The sequence below is a fragment of the Falco peregrinus genome, chromosome 2 (genome assembly GCF_023634155.1).
Source record: "Falco peregrinus isolate bFalPer1 chromosome 2, bFalPer1.pri, whole genome shotgun sequence".
NCBI lineage: Eukaryota > Metazoa > Chordata > Aves > Falconiformes > Falconidae > Falco > Falco peregrinus.
The window spans coordinates 47,626,507-47,650,398 of NC_073722.1; the positions used below are offsets into that span (position 1 = coordinate 47,626,507).

The 23,892-nt window shown below is 37.3% G+C and overlaps 1 protein-coding gene across 4 annotated transcripts in view; it reads right to left on the reverse strand.

Moving 5' to 3' along the window:
• The window catches only part of ZFYVE28 (zinc finger FYVE-type containing 28), a 165,978-nt gene that overhangs the window by 75,779 nt on the left and 66,307 nt on the right, over positions 1 to 23,892 (reverse strand). For all 4 annotated transcript variants that reach the window (XM_055796709.1, XM_055796708.1, XM_055796707.1 and 1 more), the window contains exon 2: positions 10,483 to 10,623. In XM_055796709.1, the coding sequence (XP_055652684.1) occupies positions 10,483 to 10,623 (141 nt within the window). The remainder of the gene's footprint in view (positions 1 to 10,482; positions 10,624 to 23,892) is intronic.

A 23,892-nucleotide genomic window follows, 5' to 3' on the forward strand; every position in this document is an offset into this window, starting at 1 on the left:
GTGCACAGGAATGTGTAAAAATGGAAAATATTTTAAAATCCCAGTTATCATGCCAGTCAAAAATAGACATCAGTCTGCAAGGCAGCTAGGATTCATCCTTGTTTATTTAAAAGACTACATCAGACCTTACGGGGCGGGGGGGGGGGGGGGCGGGGGGGGGCAAGGAAATTAAACAGAAAATCCCCTCCAAGTATCAGAACAATTCTAAAGCAAAAATTACAAGAGCTTACATCAGTAACACAGTTTAACTTAGCGTCTCAGTTGCACAAATCAATTCAACAAGCTTTGCAGCCTAAAGATGATCACTTACGCTTCTACATGAACTCCTGCACTGTTTTATTATGAGCACTATTAAAGTGGAAAAACAACTTTAGCAGTACTTACAGATACCCTGAGGCAACTGAGATATCAAAGCAAGAAAGAGAAATTTGTATTCTATTTGCTTAAATAATCTTCATCTACAGAAACCTTAAGAACTGAAAAGGTATTCTCCGGGCAAACCCAAAAATTTATACAGAGTACATCATACAGTGGTATCAAGAACACTGTATTTTTAAATCAAATTCTAGCTTTTTCCTGAACTATGAAACAAGATGTGGTATTGGCATATAAAAAGTTAGCTTTATTTGCTTTGCAGCAGGAAGAATAGTGTATTTGGGGTAATACTGCTGTTTATCTCAAGACTACTTTTTAAAGTGTTGAAAAAATAGCACTACTTTGAACTGGAAATCCAGCAGGAGTAGATGGCATAAGCAAAAAGGTAAGCATTCTTGCCGAACACAGCACACTTTCTGCATAATTCATTTCACACCAGTATTTACTTCCCACAGCCTTTAAAATGGAAAGTTTTGTGCTCAAGTAGTGCAAAAGCATGTAGTAGCAAAGCCTACCACCTGACAACAAATTTTTCCTTATCACAAGCTGTTTCCACATCAACCGTTTGAAAATCCTGTGAAGCAATACTAACTTGCTAATACATGCAAATCTTTCAAAAATGTCTAAATTTTTAAAATTACTCTCTTAAAGCCTGCATTTTTTTCGAGAACATTGTGCTGCAATGAGCTAACAGAAATACATTCCAAAGCATAAGTTTGATGCAGAAGACAACCACTCTATCTTTACATCAGAGAACAGCAAAAAAAGGGCAGTCTGAAATTCATCTGTTCTCTCAAACTGCAAAATATTTTGTCCTCCCTCCTTCTAATATGTAGAAATTCTTGTTGGGCCCAATGCATAGTATGTAAACATCTAAAGGCTTTCTTTTGTTTAATGAAAACTTACTTATGACACATGAGAAAACAAGGTTACACAATATTCCACAATTATTCATCATAATCTATTATTTGTATTTGAAATATAAATTTACACAGTGTTATAGTATTGATGTTTTATCCCTTGAAAATGGATGAAGTAGTTAATTTATTAATTATTTCACATAGAAAATGCCAGACTAACCTTCAAGGATGTTAAGGTCACAAGGAAAACTAAATTCCACTGCTAAAAACTGTGTTTAAAAAAAAATTTTGCCTTTTTTATCATATTTCCTGAGCATTAAAGTAAAATTATATTAAGGAAAGGGGGAGGTTTCTTTTCTTACATCATTAAGCAAAAAAGCTTCTAACGGAGGAAAACAAGACTTAATCCCCAAGTATGGAAATGTCACCAAATAAATAATTTGCACGTATCACTAATTGTGCTAACATGGTGCTACCACACACACAGAGGAAAGGCAACAAATAGCAGCTTATTTAAGTCGTAAGACTACATAACAATTCAGTGGCTGATTTTATCCTTATTTGCAAGAGTAAAAGAAAAAGATTAAAAAGGAGGAATGCAGCAGAGCTGACAGCAATCCTCTGATGGTACTGTTGAAGAATGTGTAAGAACTATAAAGGCCCTGATAGTCAGCCATGTCACATTACATTAATTCCTACAGAATTGGATCTCGTATAGTCTCATAATTCAGAAACGCTGAGAAAAGTCAGTTTTAAAGTGACCTGGCTCCGCTGTCCTCATTTAGCCTTCAAATGCTCCGGGAATTATACCAGTACATCTTGGGTCCGCTATGTCAATATTCAAAATATCAATGTGTCAATTTTTCTTAATAGAAAGAGTATTATCTAGGGCAGATAATCATGCATTAAGAAATGAAACATCTTATCTTTTTAAACAGAAGATTTCAAAACCTCAAAAATTAAGAGCCTTCTACAGCTGGGCTCTCCTTCACAAAGAAGAAAAAACCATTATTTTTTAATTTGAACAAAACTTTGACATCTGGACAAAAAACTCCCTGTTCTAACTGAGGTACAGATAAAATATTAATCTTGCTCTCCTGTTATGGCCTCATGTTTTAAATGGATGACTACCTCATCTTCCACCTAAGACAGTATTTTTCCATAGGAGTTTGCATGCAATGAATGTGGTCATTGCAAGCAGATGGTGCAGTATAAACTCACAACACAGTCCCTTCAATAACAACCTATGGCTTCCTCAGCATGAACTATTTAATATAATATAATTACATCCCTTTTTTACTGATAAAAAATTAATTGTATTTTGTATACAAAGATAAGTTCCCTTTTCATTATTTATCAACTTGTCAATCTAGCTTCAGTTTCACCCTTATGCATTATTGATCACCACCTGTGCTGTCATTCCATTCTACACAAACTTTAATTTATTTTTAAATATGTATATAAAAAAAATCAGAAGTCACACTCTGAAGACCCTTTCCATTTCCTCACTACAAAGGAATCCATGCAAGTTCAATAACACAGTTCATTACAGCTCAGTCATGGCCCTCTTCCACTCAGGGAATTTTAGTAGGCATCTTGCAAATCCTGCAGCAACTTCAGCATTGTGTGTGGTGGTGGTGGTTTTTTATTTTGGGGGGTGGGGGGGGGTGGTGGTGTTTCTAAATCAAAGAAAAAAGCAATATAGAAATATGCCCATGTACATGGTACAAGCTGAGGTGAAAGGTTACAGGACTCGTTTCCCTGTATCAAGCTGAAATTGGTAACGACACGCTAAGTAACCCATTATCAAACAATCTTCACTGCTTCCATGAGACACTAAAGAGTATCACATACAGAGCTACCCTACTTTTAGACTGCCTTATCCATCCATCTCCAGCTTAAGAAAGCAAATAGTGTTTTTATGCTTTTAAGATACACAAAAAGCATATTTCAAAGATGAAGAATATAATTTTTTTTAATTAAAAATTTGATTTTGATTCCACAAGGCCAAATGCAAGGTCCTGCATCTGGGACAGGAAAATCCTCAGTATCAATACAGACTAGAGGTTGAGCAGATTGAGAGCAGCCCTGAGGAGGATTTGAGGGCATTTATAGATGAAAAACAAAATGAGCTGGTAACATGCTCTAGCAGCCCAGAAAGGCAGCCATATCCTGGGCTACATCAAAAGATGCATGGCCAGCAGGTTGAAGGAGGTGATTTTCCCCCCTCTACTCTGCTCTCATGAGACCCCACCTGCAGTACTGCATCCAGCTCTGGGGCCCCCAGCATAAGGACACAGACATGCTGGAGCAAATCCAGAGAAGGGCCATAAAAATGATCAGAGGGCTGCAGCTCCTCTCCTATGAGGAAAGGCTGAGACAGTTGGAGCTGTTCAGCCTGGAGAAGAGAAGGCTCCAGGAAGACCTTAAGCAGCCTTCTAGCCCTAAAAGGGGGCTACAGGAAAGCTGGAGAGGGACTTTTGACAAGGGCATGTAGTGATAGGACAAGGGGTAACGGCTTTCAACTGAAAGAGGGTAGGTTTAGCTTAGATATAAGGAAGAAATTATTAACTGTGAGGGTGCTGAGGCACTGGAATAAGTTGCTCAGAGAAACTGTGGATGCCCCATCCTTGGACATGTTCAAGGCCAGGCTGGATGGGGCTTGGAGAAACCTGATCTAGTGGAAGGTGTCCCTGCCCGTGGCAGGGGGGTTGGAAGTAGATGATCCTTACCATCCCTACCAACGCAAACCATTCTATGATTCCATGATTTTAGCATGCTCCTTTGTGACAAAGGAGATTACCCAGATGGGCTTCTGGCAGCATTTTACTCTTTACTCATTGTTTCCCACAGCCCATTTTTAGCCTCTTCCCACACTCTATGGTAAAGCTCCTTCTGCCTGTAGGGTGTAAGTGTTACATAGCAATTATAACTTTACAACAGGACAAAGCTTTGTTGTTATTGACACTTGATTCTCAACTCATGTCTCTCACCTGTTAAATTGAGCTGGAAGAAATACAGAGTAAGCCTGGCTGAAACAGCATTTTTGATAGCACTATCATAGAGTCATTTAGGTTGGAAAAGACTCTGAAGATCATCAAGTCCAACCATTAACCCAGGACTGCCAAGTCTGCCACTACACCATCTCCCTAAGCACCGTATTTATGCGGTTTTCTTAAACACCTCCAGGGATGGCGATTCCACCACCTCCCTGGGCAGCCTGTTCAATGCTTGGCCACCCTTGCGGTGAAGAAATGTTTCCCAATACCCAATCTAACCCTCCCCTGGTGCCACTTGAGGCCATTTCCTCTTGTCCTATTGCTTGTTATCTGGGAGAAGAAACTGACCCCCACCTGCCTACAACCTCTTCAGGCAGTTGTAGAGAGCAGTAATGTCCCCCCCAGCCCCCTTCTCTCTAGGCTACACCCTTTTCCTCATCTTTTGTGGCAATACTCCTTGCTGCACCCAATAAAGGATGGAGATTCCCCTTGGCCCTCCTCCTGTTTTTTGTTAAAAAATACTTTGTTATCTTTCACAGCAGTGGCCATCCTGAGCTCTGGCTGGGGGCTTTTACCTCTCTAATCTTTGCCCTGCGTAACCTCACGACAGGCTTGAAGTCCTCAAGAGTTGCCTGCTCTTTCTTCCAATGGTGTTAAACTCTCCTTTTTTCCCCGAGTTCCAGACAAAGCTCTCTGTTCAACCAGGCTGGTGATCTTCCCCGCCAGCTTGCCCTTTGACACATAGTGACAGAATGCTCCTTTAAGGCTTCCTTTTTGAAGAATTCAAGAACATTCACCACCTATTTTATATTTCTACAGAAGTTGAGACAGACAAGCCGTAACAACACTGAAATATGCTTCAGTTTTCTCTAAGGGCTCCGATTCTTCAGCAACATTAACTTACACTGTGATAAGTAATGAGGTTCAGATTCATAGGTGTCTGCTGCTCACCCACTGTATGAAGGAGTGACCTACGCATGAAGGAGCCCACTAAAGCCTACATTCTGAAGCCTAATGTTACAGCATACTGAAGCTGCTGATAGCTGACTTGAAAATGCTGGGCTGCCAGTCACAGTTATCCAGAACGTGATTCCCAAGCAAACAGCAGAAAAAGAATGAAAAGCCAGTAAAATATGCTACCAGTCAATGCAACATCCATCACTCATAGCAGTTAGCCACAAACAGTCATGTTTCACGGATATTACAAATTCTGCATTTTATTATTCTGTGGTACAGTGGGAGGGGTCACACAACCAGGCAAGTCCACAGTTTGCTTCACCCAGTGCCCTGATGGGGCAAATACCTTCTCAGTGTACTTTTAACAGATCGAATTACACATTGCTGAAACACCATCTGCAGTTCAAGGAATAATTTTGATAAAATCATGCTAGGAACTGACTCATATGCTATTCTGAGGCCTTGCTACTGTATGCAGAAAAGTAATTCTCAGTATACTGAAACAGCAAGTACTATGATCCTGAAAACATCTCCACAATGTAAAGTACTTATGCACCTATGAAGTCCTAACAAAACCTCTGAGTTAGAAACAAAGGGTTTTTTTATGCTTTGCTCTTAAACTGGTTTAAAATAATTTTTCAGCTATTTAAGTAGAATTAGGTTTACTGTTACATATTACAGAACTTAATTGGTTTTTTTATCAACTCCAGTAACAAGATATTAATCTATGGAAAATAGCAATGATTGAGGCAAATTAATTTGAAGAATGATAAATTAAAAAGTGTAGCAAAGTACCATTACTTATAAAATTCAATACCATGTGATGTTGCGAGCAGCCTAGAAAAGGACACCTTATTATACCACTAAAACAAAAATACTTCAATGAATTATTTGTGTTGCAGGGAAAAAACCCTCAGATGAACCAGCACTGCATATTACTGAAGATTCACTGATGCAAGCATGTTTTCCTTAAGAAAAAGTACTTTCCCTCTATTACCATCAATAAAATGAACAAAAAAATTTCAAAAACCTGAAATATGACACCCTACCTAACCTCTTCTTTCATTTAAGAAAAACTTGCATAGCTTTTCATCATGCACATCTTCATGCTGAAGTAAATGTCAACTTTAACAGAAACTAGTAGAGGAAGAAATGTTTTATTCTGTTGGATAGGTATTAACCACACAATAAATGCAAGGTACTGTATTAATAGGTATGTTCTTACAATATTCTACCAGACATGCAAACACCAAAGCAAAATGAGGCATGTCATTTTGATAACAGGCTACCGTAACTAGGAAAAACTGTTATATCACCTTAACGTATAAATAAGACGCGAAGCTTTGAAAACCATTACCTTGATTCTTACTCAGATACATGCCACTCGGAATCATGCTATAGTCAGCTCACAGCATTTGAAATTCAAGTTGCAAGACCTTCAGAAGTTTTGAAAAGTTAATTTACTGTAAAAAATATTTTTTATAATCAAATGGCTTAGTGCTAAGGCAAAACAGTGTAAGACGAGATTTAGAGTTACAGTTCTTTACTAAAAAAGTATCAGTCTTGAAGACTGATATTCTCTGCATATCCACAGGAATAACAGAATGCACCATACCTTCAACTTGCCTTCACTAATACTGCTGGTTTTAAGATAAAAAATATGATGTCCACTATAAAGCATTACATCCTTTAGGCAGAGTCCTTCTGTTTTTGTCTGAATCTGTTCACACACTATAGTAACCTTACAGCTCTTTAGCAATAGTACCAAAAGCTAAAAACACAATGATCTAAATCTTGGATCTTAACAGTATCTGAAGAGCTAACAGAATATAACCTCTCTCTAAAAAGAATCGACTTCTAAGACTTGTTGGTGTTTCAGAAATATCACACTAATTAAAAGGTATTTTTCTTCTCTAGTTAATAAAATGAAATCCAATTTCAAAACATATGTTAATCAAGCAGACACTCAAATCTGAAAATAAGCAATCCAGGAACAATGAAATAACTCCAAAACCAGATGAAAAGACAAAAGGACAATATATTTTTGAAAACTTTGTCCCTAGAACACACTGAAACCTGATAAAAAGATTATGCCTCTGTAAACTTTATGGAGGTAAAAAAATGGGAATAACCTGGAAACCTTAATAACATGTGGAAAAACAAAAAAAAAAAAGGGAAAAATTATGCAAAGACTGTAAGTTTGGTTAACTGTTCTGTGGTTTCAAGTTCCTTTTCAAAACCATTGCCTGAAGACTCAAAGAGCCCATTTCTCAAAAACCAGGTCTCAGAATTGTGTAATTGCCATTGCAGGTATCACAGAAGCATTGCACCTTGTAGCTGCTATCACTACATTCACATACACAACCTTCCATTACAACCAGTTTGACCGCAGAGTTGGCTGCTGGTTCTCCACCTTCCCACCGTACCTTAGGCTAAAAGTACTTTTTCCTCTTATCATGCCATGTTTTATTAGCAAATACTTACATTCTGAATCCTTACTACAATATTGACCCTTCCCTTGCTTGGCATTTACATGACATTCTTAAACAGAAAAAGCAGAAAACTTTGATTTTACACAAAGGACTACAAAATAATCATAACAGTCCTAATTAGCAAAGCCATTTTTGACAGGACATTTGACAATGCATCTGACCTAGTCTACAGAACTTTGAAAGTTCAAAATTACAAGAATAGCTACATGAAAAAATAAAACCATCTTCATCTTTTCTTTCACCTCTAGCAACAGATTGTTTTAGTAACATCAATCTGTGTGACAAATTAAGAAATTACCAGGCATTAGAAGGTACCGAGAGTCACAAGGTGGTGAGTCACTATATAACAAGCCAAGCAAACTGACCAAGGAGCTATTAGATTCTGCATTTCTTGCATTTCTCTAAGTGAAACATTCAGAGAAGCTACTTTTTGAACACCTCCTCAGGTCTGCCTGTAGTACAAGAAACAAATCAGAAAGCCTGAGAACCTGCAGACAAACAGGGAATAAATTGTTATCTCCAGGGATAAAACAACCAACAGGGAGATGATCTTGCATGATGATATTGCTCATCCACCCTTCTTACCAGAAGACCTTTCCTAAAAAAAACAGTCTGGAAAGAATTTGCCTAAAGTTTGTGGAAGGTCCATTACTGGAGGTTTATAAGAACAAGTCAGATAGAAGTGTGATTTAGTTACAGCTGATCCATCACACAGCAGATTAAAGTCAATGAGCTTTCAAGATAAATCTCTTCACTGTTTTTTTCCCCTCCAAGTCACTGAATTTTGATTGTTACTAAACTTACAATTTCCAGTTTGGTCAACCCTTCAACTCCACATTTTTCTCTAGGGACAGTACAGTAGAAAACGGAAGATATTCAGGTTAGAAGTATTAATATTGTTTCTGACATAATAATACGCTGTCAACTCTCTCTGTAGGTGCTCTTAAAAACAAACAAAACCCACACACTTAAAATTTAATTTTCCTGCAATCAAGCACATAATACTTGACTTTTTTTCACTTCAACACTCAGCTAAATTAATGTGAACATTTGCTATGATAATCAGGACACTATCCTTAAATTCATCTCAACTTGATTAGTGATTAAATTCTTTGATACAATGAAGTTTGGTATATTTTATGAGTAGTAACAGTAAGAAATTCTAGCAATGGGTGAAGGAAAACATACTTTACACTTAACTGCCATTTTTCATTTGGCTGAGATGTAAACAGTTCTTTATTACTATTGTCTTTCCACTTAAAATTCTCCTGACTTGACAGGAAGCCTTTACTTGTGATACAGAAATCCTCCTACCACCTGAGCATGGTGTATTGTGGACTTGAACCTACTTCAGTTTGAATTGTTTTTCTTGGGTGTGACTGGGAGAGGAAGTATCAAAGCATTTGTGCAACTATGAAGTGTACCACAAAAATAGTTTTACCTCTAAAAAATTGAATTTTACTACTGAAAAACTTGGTGTAGAATGGCATACAGTATGAGAGGGACAGTTATATTTTCTTAATTTGTTCTTCAATTTCTGATTTTTTTCTTAATAAATTGTCATGGTTTAACCTGGTAGGCAGCTAAACACAACTCAGCTGTTCACTTGCTCCCCACCACAGTTGGATGGAGAAGAGAATCAGATAAAAAAAAAGTAGTGAAATTCATGGATTGAGACAAAGACAGTTTAATACGACAGGAAAAAAAGGGAAATAAATAATAATAATTAGAATATTCAAAACAAGTGATGCAAAATGCAATTGTTCACCACCTGTTGACCAATGCCCAGTCAGTTCCTGAGCAGTGGTCCCCTGCCAGCTTTTCCCCTAGTTTATTATACTAAGCATGACATCATATGGTATGCAATATTTTTTGGCCAGTCTGCATCAGATGTCCTGGCTGTATCTCCTCCCAGCTTCATGTGTCCCCAAAGCAAGTGCTGGCAAGGCAGCACGAAAAGCTGAAGAGTCCCTGACCACTGCTTAGCAGCAACCAAAACCTTCAGCATATTATCAACATTACTCTCATCCTAAACCCAAAACGCAGCACAATACCATCTACTAGAAAGAAATTTAACTATCCCAGCCAAAACCAGGACATAATTCAAATCAGAAAACCATCCAAGTTAGAAAGCTAGACTTAGCTTAATTGGTCTTAGCAGTCTCTGGTTGTTCTCCCTTCAAGCCTCAGTCAAACTATAGCTGCAGTTTCAGCAAATGCTCTCAGGAGTCTCATATTAGGTGAACTAAATTATACCACAGCAACTCAGACACAGGTTCATACTTTTGACAAAATTTACAGATAAAACCCCTCTTCTCCTTGGTTCCTCAGTAGCTCCTCTCATCCTCAAGACTATTTACATGAAGCAGATAATATCCCTTAAAAAAAAATCATCAACACTAACAGCTGTCTTTATGTAGCTCATTTACTAACAAAAAGTTAGCAGAAAGCTGAGCAGCCACAAAAGACATGGCTACTTTATCCTGCCTGAAATTTTGAATTATTTCTTATGTTCTATTAAGGTCTGTATGCTTATTTTAAGTAAAAGAAACAAAGTCTTTAATATATGCTCTTATTGAAGGGAAAGCATCAACACTCTTAAGTGAGATGTAGTAGATTCAATTTATGGATCGTGTTTTCAAAAAATTTACCTTTTAAACTAAGGTAAGGCATAGATCTGCCAAAGGTTCATTATAAAAGGATTTGACAATAAGAACTAATTAATACAATAAATAATATGTAATACGTTTAATGTACACAAAAATGTCAATAAAATCAGTAAAGTGCCATTATGATTACCTGACAAGAACGAAACTGGTTGACTAGCAGCGTACATCTCTGTGGGTCTTTTCTTCCATCCAAACTGTCCAGTTCAGCTGCTACTTGATTTAGTTCCTCATCAGCATAGTAGAACTGAGCAAGGAGCTGTGGGTCTGTTCTCTGTAGTGGAAACAGAGACATATACAAAATGACATGATTTTTGCAAATAAAAACCCACTTCAGCTAATTTATTGCATTTTTTTTTTTTTTTACATTTAAGCCAGATAAATAGTGTGGCAGCACAGAAAAGAGTGCTTTTGAGATATTTATGCACACTTAGAAGTTTTTTCTACCTTGAAAAAAAACCCAAAACCTCTCACCTAATGAACTTGAGGCATTACTCAGCTACTGTTATCTCCAAAACCATCCTGGCATTCTTACTACTTGTGCCATAATTATCTGGTGAAGTAAACAACTGAATCACCAGTTTTGTTTATTAAACACTTCAGTTCTAGGCAAAACAAGACAAAGTTGCGTTCCAAATTAAAAAAAAACAAACCAACCCCCCTGAAATCTATCAAGCAATGTGATATTCTACCAAGCACTGTGGTAACCCCTGCAACACAATGGACACTGCTACCTGGTCAGAATCTTCACTTTGAGTATCACAAGAATCAAGCCACAGAAGGTAAAAGGTACTGAATCTACCAGATACATTACCATAGACAAACAGATGTAAAGACTTCACAAAGCAAATAATGTGACTAAACAAGGCATTACAGCATGACAACTATGCCACAAGTCTTCCAAGTGGCTAAGGACAGAGTTATCACAAAAGATTTTTTGCCACATAAAAACAAAACAGCAATTTTAACAGCAATAACAGAAAAATGAAACAATACACCACCAAAAAGAGACATATTAATAAAATTTTACCCCTTTTATTAGTAGTAAATAATAGTAAAAAAAAATAAATAGTAGTAAAAGAGCTACTCCCTCCCTCTTCCTACCTGCAGGCGCCAGAAACTTGGTTAAACATTTATGGGCTTAGATAAGACAACCTCATGTTATTCTGAAGTAGTCATCAGTAAAACTTACACAGATTTGTCAGAGATGTATATAAAATCAAGATAGTTGTTTTTAATCACAGCATCAGAAACATTAATAAACTAACTGTAGACTGGGTATTACAGTTAGTTGTCACTAGATGAAAGAAAAAACCCATGTGATACTACTGAAAAATAGCTGCAAAGTGTCTGAAATTGATTCTTAATGCACTGAAAAATGAAGCAATACAAAAATACTTTTAGAAGGACCTATTTATGTGTAGAACCAGTAAAAATAGAGACAAAGTCGTATGGAAGCATTTCCCAGAGACTCAAACATTGGGATAAAACGACAACATAGGAGAGAACTTCCAGGTACAGAAATCCATTGGGTTAAAAGAAAACATTGCTTTTATAAACTAAAGTTAATAGCAACAGCATAGAAATTACCCAGTAACACATTTTCCATGACAACTAAGTAAGATGTACAAGATGAGTACAGCAGAGCAAAACATGTACCAACAGAAACAAATGTAATACAGTGAAGAAATTAGTCAACAACTAAACTGAAGATAACATCACTTTAAAAGTCAACATCACCAAATGCAACAAATGGCAAAGGACAAAACCACTGAGGGTATAATGAGAGGTATCTTGTAAACCGTAGCATTTTCTCTCTGAAACATTTTCAGTATTGTAAAAGGACAAAACACCAAAAGTTCTTAAGGGATTGGCATACGGATGCAGTGGGATCAGAAATGCTGCTCTAAGCAAACCACAGGTTTAAAGCACTAATAGAGGTGATAAAGGCATATTGGAAAGCTGAATCTCATGCTTCACATAAACCCAGTTCTGCAGCGCTAGTCCAGAAGACAGGAACTGTCTTCGATCACACAGAAAGATTAATGGCAACCCTCTGCCAACAGCAAAACAGGTTCAGAAGCAGTGAGAGCACTATTAAATGCTGTCAGGAGTCCCTGAAAAAACGCGCTTATTTTTGCTTCTTACTTCCAAAAAAAATTTCAACATAAGATACCACACCATATTGTTAAAATCCCTATTTTAGCCTCCACAAAATACATATCCTGCAAAAGAATCCTTTCAGGCCTTCCTAGTGCAAAAGCATTAAAACCTGCACAGCTGTTCAGTCCCTGAAAAGGAGTAACAGAGTATTAACAGCTTTTGAAGAAAACAGTATACATCCTCCATACTTGACAGGATCAAGGAGTCAGGTGATGCTAAATACGCCCTCAGTGTTACATGCTGAATTGGTTCCCAGTCAGCAACTTAATGAGACAACAGCAATCCACCCTGAAAACAGAGGCATCAACTCCTGTTCCTACATGCCTTACTTGTGCATGAATATAGTGATTTTAAGGCAACCTTTAATATTGCTGTGAACAGTCACACTGCCCAGCAGCTTCCTACACCACTACTTCACACCACCCAAATTCTGAAGCAAGTCAGAAATGAAAAGTATTTTCAGGCAGTTGAAATGTAGTAACCAAAGTGTTAGTTTCTTTTCTTCTTTAAGCAGCCACTATTTACAAAACACAGAGCCTTTCTAATCATATTGTTCCTCTTAATACTTTCAATGTCATCTATTATTAAGTAGTTTCAATACCCAAGTATAAACTCTCAAAAATTTACAGTCTTGGATAATGTCTTCACTACAGCCTGCCCAGGGAGAAAAGTAAAGCTTGCAATATATGGTCAGGGAAACAAACAAAATTCAAAAATGGATGATAATAAGAGGGAAAGCCTATAATTAAACTACCAAACTTAATTTTGTCTAGCTCTAAGTTTCTGCATTTATAAAGTAAGGCTTAGTAAAGCATTTCTTTCAGCATTTCCACTACCCAACTATCTTTATTATTTCAGATTTTTACTTTTTTCATCAGCATTTATCCACATTAGTTAAAACTTTCTAGACAAAGTTGTTAACTAAAGATGCAGGAGAAGTGTAGAATTGCGGCAAAGCATGACTGCTGATTTATAAACATCTAAATTCTACTGGGGAAGCAAAATAAGGCAGTTTATTAAGACTGGTCTCAAGCAAAACAAGTAAGGCTGGCTGAGATACTTGCTCCCATGTGGCTGATCTTTTAAATTGAAGGAACAATAGTTTTAATTGAGTTCTCTCTACTGTGTTATGTTTGGTGTGGATTAGTTGCATGATCTTTGATTAACTGTGTCAATCATATGTGGTTCCTGGCAAGCCTAAGCTGCATGACACTAAATCTCTTCACAGGGGGCCATTTAAAGCAAATAACCACAACTTTCTAAACTCAATTTGTTCCAATTGGTAGCAGAAAATAAGAGATAGTGCCATGCTCAAAGCCAATGTTTACTTTCAGTTTATGCAACATATGGTTTAGTTATTTCCCTCCAAATTACTTATTATTCCTTGGCAGAATAAGAATTAGTAATTCCCATTCTCAGAGGCTCAAATTAATAGAAAGACTTCATGTGAAAGCACCTAATCCAGAACCTACCACTCATCCTGGTAGTTTGTTTCAGGAATTAATCACATTTACCACCAACTTATGCAACTAAATTCTTGTTTTGATTTGCTGGACTTCAACTTCTAGATACTACTCATTTTACCTTTTTCCACTAAAGCACCAAGTACTTATTTGACTTTCTCCATATCCACAGACTGCAGAAGCCCCTTTAACCATGCTGCTGCTGTAGGTTGCACATACAGTTTTGATTTTTGGAGGGAATTTTTGCTGGGCTCTGTGTAAGTTTGTGTGTGGTGGTATTGTTGTGGTTTTCAGTCTGTTACCATCCCAACACTGTCCTGAGTATGAGCTATCCAAGTAGCAATCTCATTCTACAGGTATACCCTGTGCCTTCTGTCTTAGTACTTGTTTATATTCAACAACCAACATTCAAATGGATTCAGCCCAGCAAATGGTCCAAGTTATCCTGCGTACCTATATGGCCAGGACATAATTTACCATACCACTGGAGTACATTCACAGATTTGAAATCAGCACTTAGGTGAGTCGTAACTTACTATCCTGATTTTATGATATACATCAATTATCACTCCACTCAGTACAAAGACCAGAATCAGCACACCATCAGTTACTTTTTTTTAAACACTTAGCCATGTCACATAATACTGCATTATTTGTTTTTTTTGTGAAAGATCACTCGCTGAATATTTGTTTTAATGACTTTTACTATTTATTAGGTACCACTCCCATTAGGTCAGAGATCAAAATCACAAGACTGCCTGCCATCCGCAAGGTCAGTATAAAACTGTTCACACGAAAAAGTTGCATTAACTCTTGCACCAGTTACACTCGAGTTTTGCCCATGAAGTCCCACCAGTAAAGAGCAACTAGGATGAGGTTAGTTCAGCCTGTTGCACAATGAATTTTGATTTGATTTTTCAAACAGGATGTATACTGACTATACTTTCCTTTTAAAAGGAAAACAAATTAAGAGACCTGTTACAGGTTATTAAATCAGTAACAGGTCTATAAGATTACTTAATTGCATGTTACCAGCTGAAGAGATGGTATTCTCACATCTTGTAAACAAGTTGGTCTACCAAAACCAGAGGCTGTTATATAAAAAAAAGTGTCAACTAACTGGGAAAGGAAGAAATTCTAGCACAGACTTCCCAATCAGGACAGAAGCAAACAGCTGGATGGAAAACTGATACTACAATGAGAAGCCAGGGTGCCAACATATCCATCTCAAATGATACAGTAATTCTAGAAACTCCTTGAAAAGAATCTCCTTGAAAAAATACATTTCCAGAAATAAGAGGGGTTCTTGGGGAAGATTTTCTCCTTTTGAAACAAGCTTGCAAGTGTCTTTGATGTGATTTTTAACAACAGCCTTCAAGTATCAATACTGCTTCTCTTCAAGTAACACATAAAATATGCATCACCTTAAACATAACTGACAGCAGCCCATAACTGGAACATGAAAGGGAATGTATCCCTCCCATTTCCACGATCCTTTGTAGAAAAGTAAAGGTATTGTTGAGGCTTTTTCTTTTACTGGCACTACAACACGAACAGAGCCCCCACCACCACAAAAAGAGACAGAAGACATAATCCCAAATGAGCCAAAGGAAAAACAGAAGCAAGGTAACCATGCAAATGAGCCAGATCCCAGCTAATGATACGACTACCTTCTGATGCCTGTCAGTTATCGTCTGGAAAATAATATTCATAATTCTGAACTGCTGATCTAAAGGCTTCAGGACAACAGCTAAACCCCAACCATGCCTAAAATAAAATCCACAGACCCAAGATGAAAGGCTCCAGATCTCACTTGTTCAGTGGCATTTTTCCAACACTAAGAATTTATGTCTTTCCCATATGCTCAGAAACCCTGACTTGATCCCTATGGAAAGAAACTATATGAAAGTATTCATTAAATGCATTTTGCTGATGGCAAATCCAGATTGCTTTTCAATAAGGAAACAAAGTAAACCTACATCCATCAGGGTAACTTTTCAAGGTAGTACTTGGTAAAAAGTGCCTTTACCAAATACATGTATTTTGTTACACATTGCAGAAACTGCATTCACAATCACAGGGCAATGTTGGGCAACAGGCCATGCGCAGTACTTTTTAAATGCTGTAGGTGCCACACAATGCTACCCTTCCTTAGCCAGGAAGGTTAACAAACATCAACTACCTGCTCAACAATTTCTGTTCTGCCACAACTCTTAACAGCTCAGGTAAAACACTTTACAGAAAGGCCATGGCATTCACATCAGTGGAACTGTGTTTCATCTATGTAGGTTCCTTTATTCCCCCTTTAGGAAGGGAAAGGATGGTATAAATGTTTCTATTACTGCGGGCCCAGTTCTCAGTCTAAATCTGTTGCCTACTCCATTTTCAGGGAACTGAAAGAAATGCGTTGTCACATACCCAGATATAAAGGGTCAACCTCAAACTTTCCATTCCCCGAAATAAATGCTGGCATTATCAGACACTGCCAAATACAAACCATTACTGCATAGCACAGAAATCAGAAAAAGGACTTCAGAATTGAAAGCACATAAAGTTTGAGATGAGAATTTGGAAATGGTGTAAATTAAGAACATGATCCTACACTGCAACGTACAGAAAACGTCACCCTAACAATTTGGAAAAGAACTCAATTGTATGAGCTGTAATGTTCTGTGCACAAGGCACAAGAATTAGGTCCTAAGCAGTTTAAATACAGCCAGTGATGAGGCAACACAGTATTTTTAAAGCTTACAGTTGATGTTGCATGTAGCTACTTTTAAGCTAATTAAATTTAACTAAGACTTATGAGAAGGAAAAAGTGTTTTGTCCCAAAGCAATAGGATTTAGGCACAACATCCCAAGTTTATTTATTGTGAACATTAAGAGACTTCCAGTGAGAGAAAGTTACCCAATTGAAAACTGACTATGCCAGTCACATTTGTACTAGTAGGCTTAACTGGCAGATGACAAATTCCACAGATACAAGGTATTCCTTCAGAAAAGAATACCAGCAAGTTCTTTACATCAGTTGATTTTTCACTTCATATGTAAGCAAATGTACTTACATCATTCCTCTGGACAGGTCCTTTGAATCTTGCATTGATTTCCAAGTGCTAACAAATAACCATAAGAAACAATCATACTCTAACAGGAAAGCGACCCAAAATTTCAGGTAACTAAATTCAAGTTTCAATTTTTAGTAGCAATTTTTTTTTCTTCCTATTAAAGAAGAACCCTGCTACTCCAAGTAAGCAGTTGTTTTTGGGCCTTCTTTGTTTGGATTTCAGTTTTTGTTGTGTTTTTTCTTTTTCCTTTTAATCTACCAACTAATTGAAGTACTAGCCATCAAGGAAAAAATTCCCCTCAACATGCATATTTTGTAAAATAGGATGAAGTCTTAAAGTGGTGTGGCACATGCATAAAAAGAAAAAGGAATCTAAAATGAATATGACAATTTGGAATTGGTTGTGAGGATACATAAACAACAAGCACTATGAGAAAAGCTACAGCCTGCTTAAAGCTTTGCCAGCTGCTCTGTGCTTATCTACAGAATATCATTACACAAGCAAGACAGACAGGTGAACAGCTTGTTAACAAAATAAAACAGTAGCAGCACCTTAAGCAAACACCCTCCCCCCAGAAAAATCAGTGAGATAATGATTTATAGGAAAACAAAAATCAGGTGGATGTTTTTGCATTACAAGCACAGTCTCCCCACACACATTTAAGTGCTTCTTTTCCCCTACAGAATGGTTTAATACCAGCCCTCAAAGGAAAATCTGATAGCTGTTACACTGAACTGGAGCAGCAAATATTTGAGACTGCCACACAGTCCATTTTCACTCATGGTGAATTAAGTCACTGCACAGTTTTATTTTTGAGTGTTCATAATACTAATCTAGAAAAGCATGAGCTCAAATCCATATTTTCTGGGGAAAATACATAAGCATATGCTGAAAACGTATTACTTAAGCTTTCGGACATGCGTTCTGCTGAATAGGAGCACCCAGCAGCTGAATCATAGCTTACATTTCTAGTAAAGATAGACAGACTTCAGGAATAGAAAGGGGGTTTGCTGTGGAGAAGTCAACATGCTAAGCAGGTGTAAGAAGTGATGGAGCAGCCACTTCTTCCATGTGAAGAGTGGGTAACTTGCAATACTGCCTCCACACCCAGCCTATAGAAGGTTATTTTTAACTAGCAAGAACTCTTCCCCAAATTGAGTCTCTTTTGCCCACAGCAGTAACTGGTGAGTGATCTCCCTGTCTTTATTGCGACCCACAAGCTTTTTCATCCTATTTTCTCCCTCTGGTCTGTTGAGAAGCAGGGTGAAAGCACAGCTGGGTGGCCATCTGGCAGCCAGCCAAGGTCACCCCACCCCACTGAACTTGTAAAACACTTAGCAAAAGCCACCTCCTGCAGCTAATATATCAAGAGTTTGACCTTAAGATAATCACATTTCACTCTCAGCTGCTGCAAAACCATAAAGGTTAAAGAACAAATATTTACTTAGAAGCAGCAAATTCAGCTTGTCAGGATACATATCAAAACAGGCAAATCACTCTTTAAATGCTCTTAGGCAGTTTGCCTCAAATTTGTCTAGATTGTTTTATTTAAACTCAAACATTACATTAAGTATCTCTTCAAACAAAATAGGTAACAAATCACTAAGAACATTGCAGAATCTATCAACATGACAGCCAATTTAGCACCTTGTTGATTTATTACATTCAATTTGAGATCTACAGCCCCCCCATTTTACAGAAGAATGGCATAGCATTTGGAAGTGGCACCAAACTATTTTTCTTCAAGTAATGCAAACCCCTCCATCTTGCTACACTGCATGTATTTGCAACTTCCAGCATTAGGGGACTTAACCCACCACAGGTTATGTTACAACATGTTTTATGGATGTATCTAAATATTTAACAGTTTCTAAACACTGAGGCAAATTATGCCCTCTTTGACATGTCCTCAGTGTTAATGTCTTTCTAATGATTAGTTTGCTATACCCTTTTTTCCTTTCAGAATCAGACTTCACTCAAAAAAAAACAAACACAAAAATCCAAAACCCAACAAAGAACAACTGAAAACCTCAAAACCCCCACTACGTGCAGCAGAAGGATTGCTTTGCAACCTCTTTTCAGCTCCACCTTGTTTTAGCATGTACATATCCTAATAAGATGATTTTTTTTCCCCTCCCAGGTCTGTAGTTCCAGTATTTTGCTCACGCATAGCAGACCTGGTAGAATGCCAATTTTGCCTTGCTCTTCAGTACCAACCTGTTTTGAAGAATCTGCCACATACAGCATTTCACTTCTGGATCATGAAATAAATGTCTCGGTCCATGCCCTGATTAACTAACTGTAATAAGAGGGAAACCTAACCCAGCAACGAGTTCAAGCCTGCTGACTATAAAACAGTTACACTATAGTCTCTCAAGTATTAACAGGCATAGCACATTCCTTAGGTTTCCTCATATTCAAAGTGCATCTTTATATTTCTTTGCCCCAGCAAACTTGCTTATGATGAGTCTGAGGTGTTCTATATTATTTTAATAAAAGCACAGTCATCTGTGTAAAGTTGTTCATACATAACCTCATTTGCCTTGTGGGAGGCTTTCAGTAAGCTCAGGTCGAACACCTTGCCAGATGTTCAGGATTTAACTACCTTGGCATCATATCACTAGCACAATCAATCATTGCAACAAAAAGGATTTCATCAGAACTTTGTTCCGAAACGCATCTGTTCAAGCCCACAGTGATGAAAGAAACTGCTTTTACGGCCCTGACCACACAAACTTTTCACAGCTTCTGCCTTCTAACAATAGCTTCAAATGAATGTCTGCATACGTAAATCTTTTTATCTTACTTCCAGTATTTCAGCTACAGCACATAAAAAAGTAGCTTTCTGAGTGTCATAAGTCAAACTTGATTTCCTATTCCGTCTTCCAGATAACAAGAAGCTTCAACTGATGTTTGTCTTGTGCTCACCACAGCACCCATCTGTGGAGATTCATCCATGTCTAATAACAAACGCACTCAAGGCACAGTCTTTCAGGCAGAGTACTTAACATTATCTCTCTTAGCAGAAAGTCCTCATCTACTTTCAGGCAGGGACCTACCTAAAGTTGTAAGAAACTTTAAGGACCTTCATGACTTTTAAGGACTTGATACAGAGATCAGTATTCTTTTTCCAAGCATGCCTGAAGGTGAATAGTGGCTTTGAAAATTACCAGAAAGTGCAAAAGAACAGAGTGAGGAGAAAGGCACCAGACAGACCAACAATGGGATCACAGAGGACTTTAGAACATGCTTTTAAAAACTTTTTAAACAGTATGGACTGTTTAAAATAATGGACTATAAAAAATAATAATATTCAAGTACACAAAAATCATGTATTTGCTGCAAGACAGTAAACTAGCTGGATGACAACGCATGGCAGAAGGCTCCCCTGCGCTCCTGCTACCACCCCTGCTGAACTGAATCTTTTTGCTCAATTAGGCATTCCTGGGTCTATTCAGACAGTAACTTCAAGGTTTGTCCTTGGTCTCCTGGTCACGCAGAAAATCTCTCCTGGGAAACAAATGGGTTTGTACAGCTATTCCCATTTTCTGTGCTAGCTCAGTTTTAGTTTGACCGTTTCTCCACATTAGCATGCAAGTTGGCTAAGCTGTATCAATCTTTAGCTATTCCCCCCCTGCCCAAACAGGTTCCTTTTAAATCAACACACAGAATGCACAAAAACTAAGCAGAACTTAAATACCAACATGAATGCTTTTCTGATATATCTATTTTCCCAAGGTGGACAGTTCTATATTCATTTGTTGAGGGGAAATTAAACTAAAAAACCCCAAATACCCCAAACCCTCTGTCAATACCTTTCGGCAATTCATACAAGGATTTAAAAATCACACACTGCCTCTTCCAGCAAGATCAAGTTTCTCAGACCTGCTGCCTGTTTAGGTAAATATAAAAATTACCAACACAATTCTGGTGCTACCTATTTAACAAAGAGACCCTTTTCCCACATTCCCAAAAACACCTTTCAGGCAAACTATACAAAATATATAGGCAAAATATACTATTGCCTATTATTCTTTATTGATCAGCAATACCACTTTCACATTACAACTACACATGTTCAGGTTCTCCCCACATGCATTCTGCAAATTTCTGGTTACCAAGTATTTTCTCTAGTATGCTAAATGACAGAAGAGGCAAAGGTATTAATTGCATAACTGCTGCTAAAAAGAAACGCATAACCAGTAATGCTTATTGTAATATTTACAATGCTTTGGCAAGGATACAATTCAAACTAGTTCTCCTTTGTTATATTCCATAACAATATCAAAAACAACGCTCCACTTGAAATACCCAAAAAAAGAAAGTCTTATCTGTGAAAAACAAAGCATGTCTAAGCAACACAAAAATATTAATTTATACACGTACAATTCACTTCAATTTCAATGTAAACACTTACTGCAGGTATTGTCAGCAGACAACAGTAACCTTAGTCTTCCACCACAGCTGAACGTCCTTCCCTACCATCACTGCTCAGCACTGGCTCTGCAACTCAGACTTCAGAAATTAACACTAACTAGAGACCACACCAAAACAAGAGACAGACTCATGACTTTTCTCACATATAATGGGGCAAATAACTGTAGTGTTTCCAAAGCATTAGGGAACAACACCTGCTGTAGTAGTCATAGCTCACATTTCAATGACCCGAGTTAAAAAGTTCAATTGGTTTTGCTGTGAATATTACATTTGACAGAAGGTTCAGAGTACATGCAGTCTTGGATCAAAGCTAAGCATTGATTTTCAATTGAGAAACAGAATATTCTTCTCTGAAGAAAAATACTCAACATAAGATCAAAGTGTCAAGAAAGTTGCTTAATAACTCTGAAATCAAAGTTACTAATGATTCCCAGTAATTTCAAGACTCCTCTGAACATACATGGTAATAGCTGCATCCAGCCTGACTTACACAACTGTCCAACCTAGAGTCACATGATCACTTTACTTGCTTAAAAACACAGGAAATTGCTGCAAAACTAACAAGACAAAAACAACAACTGTCATCTCCCATCCCTCAGGTTTTTCCTGCACAAGCCTTTCTGTTTTGTGTAACAAAAGCCAAGTAGAGGTCGGAACTTGGAAGTATTTTCCAGCTGTGGTCTTTGCTTGAACCAGACAAGTCTCCCTCCAGCCCAATCAATACTTCATTGTTCCATTCAAAGGTTCAAAGACAAAAGCTACAGAAAGACCCCTCTAGATTTGCCACAAGCACAGCAGTACAATTTCCTTCTGAAGGTGAGACGCATCTGTTCAAACCTACTGAACTAAAAAAAAAAAATCTTTTTTGCCCTCACTTGCTACCTTAGAGACCACGCTGCCTTCCATCCAAATTTATCTCCAGTACCTGTAAGCCTTTTCAGTTTTGCTACCTCCAGCAGCGGTTACTGTTGCACCAGACCTGAGCCCAGCTCTACTTTAATCTTCAAAACGCAGTATGACATGGGCAAACCTGCAGACTGCAAACGCCTGCAGAACTTGAGAGGACTACCAATGATGATCTAAAAAAATCTCAAATCATTTTTAAACACTAAAACCCCTCTTTCAATATATATGACCCAAGCAACTGCTGAGAAATACCTAAAGGAGAGTTATATTTTGCACTTCTGTGGTGATTTGCAAACACACAATTAATAGCGAGTCTTACAATAACACTTTAGGTTATTCCTCCAAGTTAGCTTATCTAGTCAGGCAATCGTTTCTTTATGTAATAAATAATTTATAACTTCTAAAGAAACATTGTTTTCCTTATCAAAATATATGTGGACTATAGTATTCCCTTTCGAAGAAATTATTGTGGAGACTGATAATTTTTTAAAAAAAAATTGCAAATATATATGTCAATATAATGTAACTCAGGTTTTTTTGTACCTACTATTTGTTTGCTTTGATATACTTGTTATGTTATTTGTAATCATCAATGATATACATTAAAAAATCATTACAAGTTAGGATAAAACAGAACATAACCAATTAAAGGCTCTGTTCAAGACAACACATTAACTTCAGAGGATGATGTTATCACATCCTCAAATTGCGCTGTGAACAGACACCATTCAAAATTATGAATAACTTCCATGATTACAGTATGTGTTGAGAAACATTTTTTATTCATTTACTTTTTGCATTGAGACAAAAATAAAGTCTAGAATTTATCAACTAGAGATGACAGGCAGAAGAATATAGCCTGGAACACATTAAGTTTGAGGATATGCATCTATTTTTGAGGAATATTGAAGTTTATTTATACTCAACAAAATATAATTATGTTTTTAAAATGGACTGAAAACATAGCAGTGTAATTCAAGCTGTCATTATGCTTTTCTCCAAGCAGTACTGCTTGATTGTTTATGTTACTACCTACAACATTCTACCAACTAGTCAGTTCCCAATACCACCTAAGACAAAGGAAAGGGCATTAACTATGGGAGAGGGTGTGTGTAATTACAGGAAGATGGTGAAAGTACCAACTGATTATAATAGGATGACTTATTTCAGGAATATGCACTTATATATTTCTTCCTTATAGAGCAAAATAATATGGCAAAAAATGATGGCAAAAGTTAAATTTCAAGAGGTATATGAATACAGATTGCTTCACAAAAAACAGTTTGAGACAGGCAGTGGCTGCATGTAAATTACACAAAATCCACATGTGAAATATAGTAGTCATTGTTTAACATGTCACTAAACACTGCAATAAGGCAGGCAATAAAAATCTGAAGTACAGAATACAAAAACCCCAAAAAATACTCAGCTAAAGACAGAAGCTAAACCATCTATCAGTGTTGAGAACAGGACAAATATAGGAAAGGTATCACTAAAAAGATGGATTTA